The 14,250-nt window shown below is 41.1% G+C and overlaps 1 protein-coding gene across 2 annotated transcripts in view; it reads left to right on the top strand.

Moving 5' to 3' along the window:
• Positions 1-4,318: 4,318 nt before the first annotated feature.
• The window catches only part of NOL10 (nucleolar protein 10), a 53,023-nt gene continuing 43,091 nt past the window's right edge, over positions 4,319-14,250 (top strand). For both annotated transcript variants that reach the window (XR_004060578.1, XM_030944629.1), the window contains exons 1-8: positions 4,319-4,409; positions 4,862-4,907; positions 5,633-5,731; positions 6,512-6,589; positions 8,420-8,457; positions 11,260-11,396; positions 12,138-12,203; positions 13,876-13,936. Coding sequence is in view for 1 of the 2 variants with exons in the window: in XM_030944629.1 (XP_030800489.1) it covers positions 4,344-4,409; positions 4,862-4,907; positions 5,633-5,731; positions 6,512-6,589; positions 8,420-8,457; positions 11,260-11,396; positions 12,138-12,203; positions 13,876-13,936 (591 nt within the window). In the remaining variant the exon portion in view is untranslated. The remainder of the gene's footprint in view (positions 4,410-4,861; positions 4,908-5,632; positions 5,732-6,511; positions 6,590-8,419; positions 8,458-11,259; positions 11,397-12,137; positions 12,204-13,875; positions 13,937-14,250) is intronic.

Below are 14,250 nucleotides of genomic sequence, written 5' to 3' on the forward strand. Positions count from 1 at the left end.
GAAGCAAAGAGATGAGGGCAGGAGAGCGAGCAGCCGGCACCACACCGCAATCCTCCGTTCCTTCTCGAGCTCCCGCGGAGCATCCCCGCCACACGTCCTGCTCTCAGGTGTGCGGGACAGGGCGGGTGCGGCACTGGCCCCTCGGCACCCGCGCCGGGCCGGGCCGTGCCCGAGCGCTGCCAGCCCGGCTGTGAGGGGTGCCGGGGCTCCTCGGGACACTGCCCGCTGCTTTACCTGCCCGCCGCCTCTCCTGCCCTCTGCTTTACCTGGCCGCTGCTTTACATGCCCACCGCCTCTCCTGCCCGCTGCTTTACCTGCCCGCCGCCTCTCCTGCCCGCTGCTTTACCTGCCCCTGCCGCTCCTGCCGCTCCTGCCTCTGCCGCTCCCCGTGCCGCTCCCGGCGCGGCCGTGCCCGGAGCGGCGGCCGGGCAGGGTCGGGGCGGAGCGCAGCAAGGCGGCCGCCGCATCCACGGGTGGGTGCAAGGGGGCCGGGGCTGCCTCCCGGAGCACAGGGGGCTGGCGCGCCTGGTGCCCTAAAAGCTCTGTCACAGCTCCGACTGGGGCAGCTTTGCATCTCCTTGCTGGCGCAAATAATGCAGAAGCCATTTATTGCTATTAAACACTGACTACCTTCAGCAAGTCTGAAGCTTTTGGAATAATTAAAGACTTCTAGGAAACTCTTGTTTCCGGGACTTCCCTAACTGCTTAATTTAACAAATATGTGGTGCAGGACTCTGCAAAATAGCGATGATTACATTCCTGGTGATGCTTCTACTTTCATGTGTAGCTGTGGCTTTTAGTCCTTAGCAACACTTGAGCTTATCTTACATTGCCTTAAGTTTGGTTAAGACATTGGGAGTATTTCACAGTTTGTGTGGAATGATGTTTTCCAGGCATTTCTAATCCAGGCATGCTCTGAAGGTAATAAGTGCCCAAACACTCGGTACCTGTGTCTGAGAGGCACCTCTGCAAGAGGGAGTCAAGCCCCCTCACTGGGGTTATCCAGTTCCCATCTTCCAGCTGAGTTGTCTAATACTTAGGAATACTTGTCATACTTAGGCAAACTCTGCTACTATTGGGGGCTTATTTTCATCCAGAAATGGTGTAATTTTAACTCATGTTTCTCTGTAACAAAGGTAAATGAAAGCCCTACAAGAAATTAAACAGAAGGATGCTCTTGGTTTTCCACATGACCTGTCATAAACTGAGAGGGTTTGAGATGCTGGGGGAGGCAGGTCTGGTTATGCACAGAACCAAAGCTCTTGACACTTCCAAGAACCTTAAATGAAGACCCCTGACATATTTAAGTGTCTTCAGGACTAGGAAGAAGCAGCTGATGCAAGGCATCCTGAATGATACCATGTAAACAATGCTTTAGGTAGCTAATGTGTAGGTCAAGGTCTTAGACCCTAAATGTATAGATTCTTTAGGTTAGCCAAAGATTCATCTTCCTTTACTTCTCTTTAACATTTTTAGTGATATATAAAAAAGCAATACGTGTGGAGGAGGCGAGTCTCTACTGAAAGCACTCCAGAAAAAGACACTGAGAAGATCTGTAGCTGAAATAACCATTTTGTAGGGATTTTTTTGTTTGCTTGTTTGGTTTTTTTTCCTTTCTAGGCTAATTAAATATTTAGTTCTCATAATTGCTATAATTCTAATTCTTTTCAATCATAGTGTCTCCTAGGGCATGACAAAGGGTTTTCTAGTAGTTATGGGAAAAATGAACATACTCATCTCTGAGATGGCATTCACAGAAGTAATTATTGTCTAATCCTTCTTTTTTGTTTGTTTCTTTAGACTATACATTTTAATAATGAAAACATACTTAACTGATGTTTAAGTATCTACATCATACATATCTTTACCCACAGCTTACAGGTCTGAAAGGTACAGTAGACGTTATCACCTAGATAAGGCAGTTTTTTCCCATCACAAACCAAGAACAGTTTTAACTGGATCCTTGTCGCAGTCTCAAACTGTGGAAATGCTTTGCATAATTAATTTTAGAAATGTTACATTCTCATAATCTCCTTAAATTTAGAATCATGTAAGTTGAAACTAGTGCTAACAGATGAAAAAAGTTTCTTGCTGCAGCAGTGCTAGATTTTAGGAATGTTTTTCTGTACACATGCTTGTTATAACAAATAAGGTAAAATCCAAGCTGTAGGGTTGTTGGATTTCTGGATTCTACAATATACATTACTTAATTCCTTAACATTTTTATAGCAGGAATGCCATTTTTTCCCACTTCATATAGCTTTTTTTACTATTATTAAAGTGAAATCTTTTATGCTACTTATTTATTGTTTTAAAAGAAAACTAACAAGAAAAGAAGCAAGGATGATGTTAATGTCTAAGCAATGTCCTGTTGAATGTTTTCCATTATCATATTTTCTTGGTTTACTGTGACTTTTCAAACTTTTTTCTTTTTACCCCATTACATATTTTTAGACTGGATTAGGCAGCAGTGAAGGTGGAGGGGCACGAGCAGGCAGACATGCTGTGAGACAAGGATTGTGCTGCAGTCTGGTGGTAACACAGCTCTGCCAGCTCATTTCCCTGGCTGGCCCCGCATGTGGTGCCATGTGATCTCAGAGCTGTCTAATTCCCTCATGATCCTCACGTGTCTTTCTCCTCCCTTTGATCCACCAAAGCAGTGAACTTTTCTGTGACTTTGCCTCTCTCAGTATTTGTGAGTACTTCTTCAGGTGCCACACTGAGAGAGCAAAACTCTGCCTCCAGACAATCATTAAGGGTATTGAAATACCCTACTTGAAGTATATCCCAAGACAACTTTCTCCAACAGATAACCAGAATTAATTACCTAGGCAATTATGACACTGACACTAGAAGGAAAGCTGCTCTCTTCAGCATTCTACACCTCTAGGAATTCTTTGTAGGTTCAGACATCAGACTGCTGAATGCCTTTTGAGGTGCCCTGGAATACCCTCTTGGGCCTTCAAGCTGCTGTTCTAAGATAACACAGGTCTTCTGCACATTCCAAGTCACATTAACCAACCCCCCACAGATATCTGGGATTCCTTACAATACCCAGAACTGCGGACAAGTGAATTCAGCAATTCAGCTTTAAATGTCTATTAACAGCTCCTGGTGCTCTAATCAGACTGTGGAACCTGACCAAACTCACCCCACCCCAGTGGCTGCTGCACCACACTCCTCACGCTTAATTAACTGCATTTACCAGGGATGAGATTCAGCTGCGTGAGCTTCTAGTGCCACCAGAGATGTCCCTGCACATCCTGCCTGCAGATTACACTACAGAAGGGTTTGGATTTTCCATAGGTCTTGTGTCAGCCCTGTCCAGGTGCCCTGGATACCATATGGCATCTCAGATGTCACTAGACAACCTACATATAAGCAAGTACAGCCTTAGCTTTCTGAAATGGGAGCTTAAACACCTAGCTTAAACTTACAGGTACCTGTATTTAGGTGTGCTCATCTCCCAGGAATCTCAGCTCTAACACCCTTTAATACAACTCCGAAGAGAGCTCTTTTTAGTCATGATATTGGTATCATCATTGTTGTGACACACTATTCAGGGAACACCATGCATAGACTTATTTGAAGCTGCTTCAGTGCCACAGTTATGCATTGTTAAAAATTTAGTTGCGATTTTCATTGTTTCTTCAACATGCATGTGGACTGTATATACACTATTTCAGTCCTTGTTTTTGATCCTGTAAATTGGAACAAGAATGGTTGGAATTCTGGATACTGGTTTTCTTTTTTTTTCAACAGCGATGCTACAAAGCAGTAATAATGTGTCTTTCTACGGTTGCTGGCAAGGTTCTGATCAGCAAATCCTGGACTCAGTGTTTTCCACGGCTAAGGGACACGGTCTGCCACAGGGTGAGAAAATTAACCTCGTCCATCAAGGCTGCAGGAACAACTGCCTTCCTGAGTTCACATGAAGACCGTGGAGAATGACGCCACAGCCTGCCTGATGGACACTCCTGTCGGACAGACAGGCTCTCTGTGCCCGGACACAGGCCGGGCCCTGCGGAGAGGGCTCACGGCCGCCCCGGCTCCGGCCTTCTCCCCCCATCCCAACTCCCGGCAGCGCCGGGACCGTGGGCAGCGCCCAGGGACGAGGCGGCAGCAGAGCTGCGTCGCTGTGAGCTGCGGAGCCAGCGGACCTCGCTGTCCCGCAGGTTTGCTCTGCTTCCCCCCTTCTCCCCGCTGTGAGGCAGGGGCACAGCCGCAGTGGCGGGCCGTCCTCCCCGCCGGGCCCCGCACGCCGCCGGGCGAGGCCGCGCCGGCGGAAGCGCCTCGCCTTCCGCTTCCTCTCTGCCCGGGAAGAGGCGGGCGCGGCTGCGGCCATGCAGGTCTCCAGCCTCAACGAGGTGAAGATCTACAGCCTGAGCGCCGGCAGGAGCCTCCCGGAGGTGAGGGTGGCGGAGGGAACGAGCTCGGCCCGGCCCGGGTCCTGCGGCGGGAGCCGGACCCGCGCGGTGCCGGCGCGGGGGCCGAGCCCCGGCCCGGCCTGGCTGACCTGCCCCGGTCCATGTGCTCTTGTGTTGGGATCGTTACCGGGAAACAGCTTTGAGTGTTTCTTATATTAGATAAGCAGTTTAAATGAGTGTAGATATGCAGTTTAAATGAGTGAACCTCTGGCTATAGCGGTGCTGGTCCACAAACCCGTAAGCAGCACGACCTTGTACGTTTTCTTGGTGTGGAATGGTTAAACTTATCAGTGGAAGGGAAATTGGAAGATAATCAAGAAAATAAAAGAATTAGCGGCCTAAATGTCTTATGTTTCAAATGGTTGGGTAAACTTTGATTCTCGGGTTCCTGTATGAATAATGAGCTCAAGACTGATGTATACCTTTGCTTGCAGTGGCTCTCTGACAGGAAGAAAAGAGCTTTACAGAAGAAAGATGTGGGTGAGTTTTCCCCTCGCACTCGGCTACTCCACATACATAACATGCAGGCCCAGAGGAGACTCCTCACTGACTGATATGCAGAAGTTATCCCTAAGTCATAATATAAAAACTACAGAATTAAACTACAGATAGTTATTTTGACTTCTGGTATAGCTTCACGTGAACACTGTATAACCAGTGGTGTTTTAAATTCTAGACATTAAATATTTGGGTTGTGGATTGTAACAGAAACATGATGGATGAATTCCATGCTGTCCCTTACATTAAAATCAGACCATAAACTTCTTTGTGATGCTATGCTAATCTTAGAGAGCAGGACTGTATCATTTTAGCCTAAGCTTCTTACACAAAATAAAAAAGGCTATTTGGATTCACAGGGAGTGTTATACAAGAAACTTAACCAAGAAAAAAATGCATAGAGGTAATGGGGTATGGAATACCTTATGTACAAGGCCTTAATTGTGAAAGAGTGCAATGAGTATTTGCTACTGTGTTGTATAATGATTTGTAACGCAGTTACCTTGGAGTACTAATTTATTTTTCACAGGGGTAGTCTGCTTCTCAGGGTTAGCAGACTGTGTTAAACTGCTTATCATGTGGTAGTTATAATATCTGTAAAGAATATTTTCTATATTCAATTGACTCAACATGCTTCTTTAGGAAACTCTTACAGTTTTTTAGACTGTAAAAAAACTGTGCTGATTCTACAATTTTTTTCTTTACAGATATCCGTAGAAGAATTGAACTTATTCAAGACTTTGAAATGCCCACTATTAGCACAAAGATTAAGGTATCAAGAGATGGACAGTATATTATGGCAGTTGGTGAGTTAACAAGCAGTCTCTCTAACAGAGGCCTAAAGTCCTAGGTAATCTTGGGTGCAGAGTGACTGGGTGTTTCAGATAGTATTGTTAAAGAGTTCATTTCAAAGTGTGGAACTGAACATTCTGCTGGAAGCATACTCTTAACATGTGATAGAACAGCTGTCTTGAGAGTGGTGCTGTGGAACACTTCTCTTTAGAATACATACATTCTTAGAATCATAGAATGGTTTGGGTTGGAAGGCACTTACGAAGATCATCTAATCCAACTCCCCTGCTGCCAGAGTTTATAATACAAATAAAAAATTAATAAAACAAATCCGTCTATAATGCAGTTACATGCTAAGTTCTGAATTACTTTTAGTGTATGTATGTTAAATAACTCCTGAACATCATTGTTTGAGTATTGTTTTATAGGAGGAGGATAATCTGCATTTTGTGACTGTCAAAATGGGATGCAAACATGAATACTTTAGTAGATGTTAATAACATAAAGAGCCTTGCTCTTTTAGATTTACTGGAAGGTTTTACTAGATTCTGTACCATGTATCTGGTAGCTTGAAGAACCTGCATACTAGTAGGGTGCTTACAGAAACCAGGCTGTAAGGTTGTGTTACTAAGAGGTATGTTCTTCCAGTCACAGAGGCTTTGGGAAGGTCAGAAGACTTATAGTAGAAACACAGTAAAGCCTATATATCTAAGACATTATACTTGAAAAAAATGCTTTTGTGTTATCTTTTTGTTTAACTTTTTATTTACTCAAACATCTAATTACTCTTTCAGGCACCTACAAGCCCAGGGTCCGCTGTTTTGATACCTATCAGTTATCCCAGAAATTTGAAAGATGTTTAGATTCTGAAGGTTAGTATAAGCCATGGCTGTTAGTACATAATAGTGCATGTTAGTACATGTCTGTCATACATAATTCAGGTTGGACTCCAGCAGAAATTCTGCTCCCTGTGCTGAGGAGACAGAATGAACTTCAGGGGAACACAGGAATCTAGAGTAAAACCATCTACTCTTCATCCCTGAATTTTCCCCTTTATTCTGATTTCAAAGTTCTTTCCTTGCCTGGAAAAGAAGGTGTCAGGGATGTAAAATTTACCTTGAGCCAGAAAGTCTGGGGCTCAGAGGGTGAATGTGGCTGAAGTCTGTGTTCTGTTTGGTGAGTGTGACAAAGGTTCAATGGCTGGGTGGTGGCAAGATCTCCCTTCTTACCTGTTCTGTGAAGCAGTAAGGTAGGAGAATGCACTGTGGGTTGCTCTGTATTCTCTCTGGAGCCCAGCTCAGTAGGTGAGTTACACAGTAAAGAGAATTTCCGGGGGGAGGGGAGTGTTGGTTTGTTTGTTTGCTGGTTTGGTTTTCTGTATGTTTTCTGGAAACAAATACTTAGGGTAGATGGTAGCATGGCCAAGGCCCTAATTGCACCTTATTTGCTACTAATTTGGTGGGAGAACAACTGTGGTGAGGAAAATAAGGAGCCATCTAGACAATGGGAAAGGGACAATCAGCTGGCAGTTACAGCAGGGCAGGAGCTGCTACAGCTCTGAGCTTTTAGGGTGCTTAAATTTCAGGAATTAGAAGGTTATTTTGTTTGTTTAGTTGGTTTTTGGTTTTTTGTTTTTTGGGGGTTTTTTGCCGGGGGGGGGGGCGGTGGGAGGGTTGTTATTTCAGGTTTTTCTGTTTGAAGACTGATGACTGAAAGCTGGGATATAGGGGTGACCAAAACAATGAGAACATGAGCACATTCATTACAGAAGAATTGAACTGGTCAAACTTTGATGTGTGTGAAAGTGATGCGAGAAATAAAAATTGTAATAAGAGCACGGGGGTGTTTTTGTGCTCTCTGCCTCAGGACTACAAGAAGTCATGTAGGGTGAAGGTACACTGTTAGGCAGGGTTTCAGAGAGGCTGGGGAGAGGAAGGTATGGCAAGAGTGAAACCCTCTTTAAAAGAGTAGAAGTCACTGTAATTATAAATGCTTGCTGCTAATTAAAGTAAATTTTTTTGAACTGGCTTCTTGGTAGACTGCAGAAGTATGTTTAATTTGAAGTCTAGCATAGAGTCACTTCAGGTAACTTTAAATGAGTTATCTCATTTAAATAGAACTAATTTAGCTGAAGCAGCTACTCCCTAATGTTCCCAACTCAGCTCAATTAAAACTAGGCAAAGTTCAATATGGTAGTGTTCAATGTGTGTAGTAGCTTTCACACTAGTGATTTTTTTTTGAGCCTTCTTTTGTGAAAGTGCTTACCCCTTGGAAGGACTGCGTGTGCAAGTTTATGCATATATGTCCAAACTCGTAATTTTTTATCATCTTTGATGGATTACCAAAGCTCCATGGACCACATATTTACTGAAAACCATTTGATTAGACATGTCCCACACCGATAAACTACATGGTTGAGCATTGTGTTGAGGAACATGTTAAGTATACAAGAGCAATAAAAAGATTACAGGATGCTTCATGTGTTTCTAAAGTTTTAGAAAACTACTTATTGTTTTGCAAATCAAGTTACATAATTAGAGATCTTGCTAAAGATTAATGCCTGCATTATGCAGTGACACCTGTGGGGAGTACTTACATGACTAAAGATTAGAATGAGTTTAAATGTTTTCAGGATTATGCCAATGTTTGCAAATAACTTTGCTTGCTTAGTTGACTCAAAATTCTCTTGCTCTCTCCTCTAGTGGTTACGTTTGAGATTTTATCAGATGATTACTCAAAGGTATGTTTCATAGTTTTCAGTGTATAAATAAAAAAATTGTTTAGTATGTATATTAAAATGCGTTTTCATATATAGTAAAGGCAGTCAATCAACACAGCTTTTGGAAGAAAAATGTTTTTTTTAAAAACAGCAAGCAGGGTAAACATTTTTGCGCCCTTAAAATTTTGTTTGTTTTCTTTGTGTCTTTGTGCTATACTTTACAACTTTTAAAGTCTTTTGTCTGTTGAAGAGAAAAACCTCAAATAGTGATCTATCCTACAAGGAAAATAATGTGAAAAATGTAATTAACTATTCTTTCTGAGCTAACACTTAGTCACAATCCCTTGTGCCAAGTGATGCACACATACAATGTTTTTGAAAAGTGAGGTAGCTATGAGTAAGTTAACCACCTGATTTGTCAGTGTTGTTATAGACATGACGATGAGCATATGAAGCAAAAATTGTGGAGAGAAGTAATATCTTTTTTCTTTAGTTTTATTTTTAAATGAAGTGCTGTACCTGAAGGAATCACCCAAGTGTTTATTTAACGCTTTTTTTCTGTGAAAAGACCTAACCATTTCAGGTATAGGTTTGTTTTAATAAATACTGCTCTTTGATCAGAGACATGATCATCTAGCCTTGTAGCTTTTTTGCATTTTTCCTGTGAGATTTCCAAGGAAGTGCATGAATTCAAGTAGCAGAAGGTAATGGCTGATACTTCACAGTAGCTTCCCACTTGTCTGTCTGGTGGGAAATGTTTCTGGCTCTACATACCAAATAGTCATTTGGGAGACTGAGGAACATGCTGTCTTCCCAAATGTTTCTGACTGGTTATGAACTGAAAGGTGTGTGTGTTTTCAGCCGAAATGGGTGCTATATTTCAGGCTAAAGCCCTACTTTTTCCGCTTCATGAAATCTTTATGTTTTCAATTTTATTTTACTAAAACTTAAGAAATCATCAGAAAGAAAAATAAACTTCAAGTGGCTGTCGTAGTGTTGTGGACATGTTAGAAAGAGGGAACGATATTCGAGAAATTACACGTGAAATTTTTAGAATCATAGAAGTATCAATTGGAATGGGTCTTTAAAATATCATTTTAATGCTTGAACAGTTCTGTCAAAATCTACAGGCATGGTGGTTCCAAAGATTTATTGAATAAATTGTTGCAATTCTGCTCTACATTGTCGTAAAGAATTTTTAGTTCCTGCCCAGGAAAATCTTGAGTTTTTACTGTTGCTATTGGAAAGAGGGATATTTTTTTGTCCTGGATTCTGTCCCTTGTCAGTCTTGGTAGCCCTCTTGGTGCTCTCAGCATCCTTTCATAGCCAGGAAAAATAGTGTCTCTCCAAATCTGTTCCTGCCATCCCTGTAAGGCTGTTGGAGAGAAAAACCTTTGAGGCTTATTTGCATTTTCACAGTGAGAACACCTTTTTTCTTTCATACAGATTAGTACCCATAAGGCCAGTTACATTTCTGTGCCTTTCTGAGTTTTAGGCTTAAAAGTCTTAGACTTGGAATAAGTTTTAGACTTGGGAGAGAGTGTAGTATATTTTTTCCCACAGCCTCCTGCCAGGAGACCTGTATTTCCGCATAATATTTTTGACACACATCAGTGTCAGTGCTTTAGGTTGTAGTTTTCTGGTGGTGACCACAATTAATTTAGTAAGAAGAAAGACAAACATGATTTACAGTGGCCTCTATCCACTACTAATGAAAGAGAACGTGAATATATTCAAGTCCAATATTGTAGAAATTTGTGTTTAAATAGAAAATTATTAGCGGTAAGACAATTATACAGATTTATAAAGACGACAGATTTAAAGTAACTTTAAATAAAACTTACTTTAAAGTTAAGTTTAATGTTTAAGTTAACCTCACTTCCCTGAGTTTCTCATCCTTATTTGCATTGCAACAATGTAATACAGCAGTAGAAAATTTTAGATATTTGCTATGTACTGTTTTTAGAAGATGCATGTACTACACAGGCTAAACTAAAGTATCCCTTCTCTAATCCAAGCTAAATAGGCATGAGGCTCAGAGACCAAAGGTTTGACTGTGATTATCATGCATGGCATGAGTTTGGGCCAGGCCAGCTGTTCCTCCATTGCTCGGTGCCATAGTTTGAGGTGCAGCATGAGTGCAGCAGGTGATGGGGGTGATCCTGTCTCTGGGGGGGGAAGAATCCCTTCCTGTGGGTATGTGCCATGTTAACCTGCCATAAGGAGCGTAACAGCAGGACCTGGCCTCTTTTATTTACTGGGGTAGATTGAGCTCTCTAGTTATGCCTCCCTGTAGGTTTCTCCGGGACAGAGATGTTTGTCTAAGTTTCAGAAAGAAACAATGTTCTTATTCAGTTGGCAAAGAACAAAAATGTAGAAGGATCACTGGTGTCATTTACTGGAATGCTGCTGTGCATCAGGATGTGTAGCTCATGTGCCTAGTCCATGTGAATGTACTGGTGTCTGCACAGCTTTGTACCTGGAAGAAATCACTAACTGCAATGTCTTGAAGGAAGTAGAAACATTAATTTTGGTGCAGCAGAGTGTGAGATAACTGTGCTGCTTCTGACTGCAGAGTCACTTTCAGGGTGTCTCATTTACTCTTGTGAATATTCATATAATGTTTATTAACAAAACCCTGCTGTGGCTAGTGAGAATGATGAAGCGCTAGTTGATTCTATCATTTTAGTGGAAATTGTTTGAATAAGTTGTGATAAGCTTTCATGAGTTTGAAAAAAAATCACTGAATTTTGTGCTGAAAGACAAGTTGGGGAGATACTTGTCTGTTTCTGTATATTTCAGTGCTTTCTGTTTTATTTTCAGATTGTCTTCTTGCAGTGTGGCAGATTTGTGGAGTTTCATTCACAACATGGCCATTACTACAAGACAAGAATACCAAAATTTGGTAGAGATTTCTCTTACCACTACCCATCATGTGACCTGTATTTAGTAGGAGCAAGGTATTAAGTGGAATATTTTGTTTCAGTTTTGTTAGCAGTGTTTTCCAGTAATAAAATGAACATTAAAATATTAGAGAAGCTAAAAAGCGGAAAAAGTGGCAATTCCTTCCAAATTAATAAGGGAAATGGTGAGGGGTAGAAAATGTGGGAAGATTAAAATTAATTCAGTTTCCCATGCTATTTTTAAGCTTTTTTTTTTTTTATTCTTAAATCATGTATATCATGTATTTGCAAATTTGTATTAAAACCTGCAGGTCAGTGTATTGTTTTAAAAAGTGTTTAGCATTTAAGTAAGGAAAATTAAATAACTTTTCCTATCCCGGTTGGTCTTTTATTGCTGCGAAGTTTGAGTTAAATCACATAATTGGGTTTCTGAAAAGACACGGTAAAAATAAAATTAGATCCTTAGGGTTTCAAACAAAGTAAGTAGAAATTCAAGATGTAGCTTAAATCACAGGAAATTAAAAGGTCCTGAGAAATGAGTTAATGTATCTTTTGCCTGGAAAAATAGTAATTGGTAGGATATTGAAGTATAATAAATAAATGGTGAACATGCACATTTTTCTCTGTATTTTGAACACTGAAGTATATATTTGTGTTGTTGCAAATTGTGAATTCTGAAAATTGTATATTTGGCAAAATTAGACTGTGAATAAAAATCTTTACAATGCCTCTAAATTTACAGCCATGTTTTTCAGTATTTGTTAGACACAAGAGTAATTTTGGGTTTTTCTTTTGTAGTTCTGAAGTGTACAGGCTAAATCTGGAACAAGGAAGATTTCTCAACTCCCTGCAAACCGAAGCTTCGTAAGTTCTGTGTAATGCATGACCTCTTTCTTCTTTCCACCAGGTGGAAGCAGACTTCTAGCATGCTCACCACCAGTACTGAAAGCTGCCCAAATGCTTTGCACAGTTGAAAATGAATATATGCTGAGTTTGAGTCTCATTTCATTTTATGTTCTCTAATTTTTTTGTTCTAGTTTTTATGTTTAATTGAATTTTCTTTTGTGGATGTTTTAAAATTGCTTAATATGGACTAAATAGGTATTATATAACTTGATCTTGAGAACATTTCATTGAAACTTTGCCATTATTACTCAATTTAGCCATCATATAGAGATCTACCCACAGGGTATGTACTTTCCCAGACATGTCTTTGTCCTTCTGCTCTTGAAGTAGCCCAAAGAGAATTTTTATATCTCCAGCATGTGTCTGATTCTTTTGAAAACCCTACCAGAGTAGGAACTGAGCTTTTTTCATGTGGGGAGAGGCAGATGAGAAGAACAGACTTTACTAGATAGAGTGGCTTGTTGGTGGGCAACAGCTGGTGGGCAGAATAGCTTAATGGATGAAGAAGTATTTGGGAAGGCACAATAAAAAACTGAGCAACAGGAGGGAAAAAAAGGGGAAATCCTGGAATGGGAGAGGTAAGGGTGTAAAGTAAAATCTGGATTAGAGAGATGAGACTTGAGTTGTGGGAAGATTTTGAGGTGAGGGAATTGGATGAGTTACAGAATCAGAGATAGAGAGCTTTGAATGGAAGAAGTTGAAAAGTGCTGGGATAAGTAGTGTAGAAAGAACGAAATATTTGTACTTTGGAAGAATTGTTGTCGCAATACAGGGCTCTTGGGTGCCCTGCTGAGAAACAGAATACTTGGGTGAGAGAAAGGAGACCATTGGTCAGACAGAACATGTTGGAGATGTAAGCTGTAGAACATAAGTATTCATAAGGATCTTTTGACATAATTAGAATCAGAGATTCATTTAGGTTGGAAAAGACCTCTAAGATCATCAAGCCCAACCATTAACTCAACACTGCCAAGTCCACCACTAGACTATATCCCCAAATGCCTCATCTGCATGTCTTTTCATTATCTCCAGGGATGGTGATTGAACCACTTACCCTGGGCAGCCTGTTCCAGTGCTTGGCAGCCCCTTTCAGGGAAGAAATTTTTCCTGGTATCCAATCTGAGCCTGGCGCACCTTGAGGCGATTTCTTCGAGTCCTGATGAGTTGTTTAAGAATATAGTGGAGCAGAGTGGTGTGGCAGGGCTTGGTGGTAGGTGGTGGATATAGGCAGAGGAACGCAGAGAGACTCAGAGCCCAGGCTCCTGTTCAGGGCACAGTCTCATGAATTCAGGTGAATTTTCTCAGGGGAGTCTTGGAAATTCCAAAGATGGAAATTTCTCAGCCTCTATGATTAACACATTCCCGTGCTTAATTGTCCTTACAGCATAAAAATATTATCCTTACATCCAGTTGGAACCTTACCTGTTTGAAGTAATCAGCACTGTCTCTGCCTCCAAATTTTTAGTAAGTTCCCCTTAAGTATGGGAAGCCGTTGCCATTTGTCCCTCCCTCCGTCCAATTTTTGCTTTTCCAGGCTGAACAATAGTGTACATGATTGCAGAAATCTTATTAGTTGTTAATGTGTTAAATTGTTCAGAGGTCATTAAACTTGCTCCTTTTTCTGTTGTAGAGAGAGTAATGCCTGTGACATAAATCCTGTCCACTTCTTGTTTGCTATGGGGACGGCTGAGGTAAATGTTTGCATTCCTTTTATGAAAAGGGCAGTAGTGTTTGTTTCATTTTGATATTAATTTGCAGGAGGAAAAGAAGAAATCGTGAACCTAATTAATTTAATTGGTCTCATTTGCTATGGTAGATATAGATAATGTTAAAGATGACTTTTCAGAGCACAGTGCAGATAAAATATTGGAGTTACTTGGTTGCTGAGCACTTGAGATTTTGCAGACGGGAGCAAAAATAATGTTCTCTCATTTTGCAGTGTAGCCATCTGTAGAAACTAGCTGGCATGTGTACCCTATTAATCTTAAGAAAATTAGTGTTAGTG

Source organism: Camarhynchus parvulus, chromosome 3, assembly GCF_901933205.1.
Source record: "Camarhynchus parvulus chromosome 3, STF_HiC, whole genome shotgun sequence".
NCBI lineage: Eukaryota > Metazoa > Chordata > Aves > Passeriformes > Thraupidae > Camarhynchus > Camarhynchus parvulus.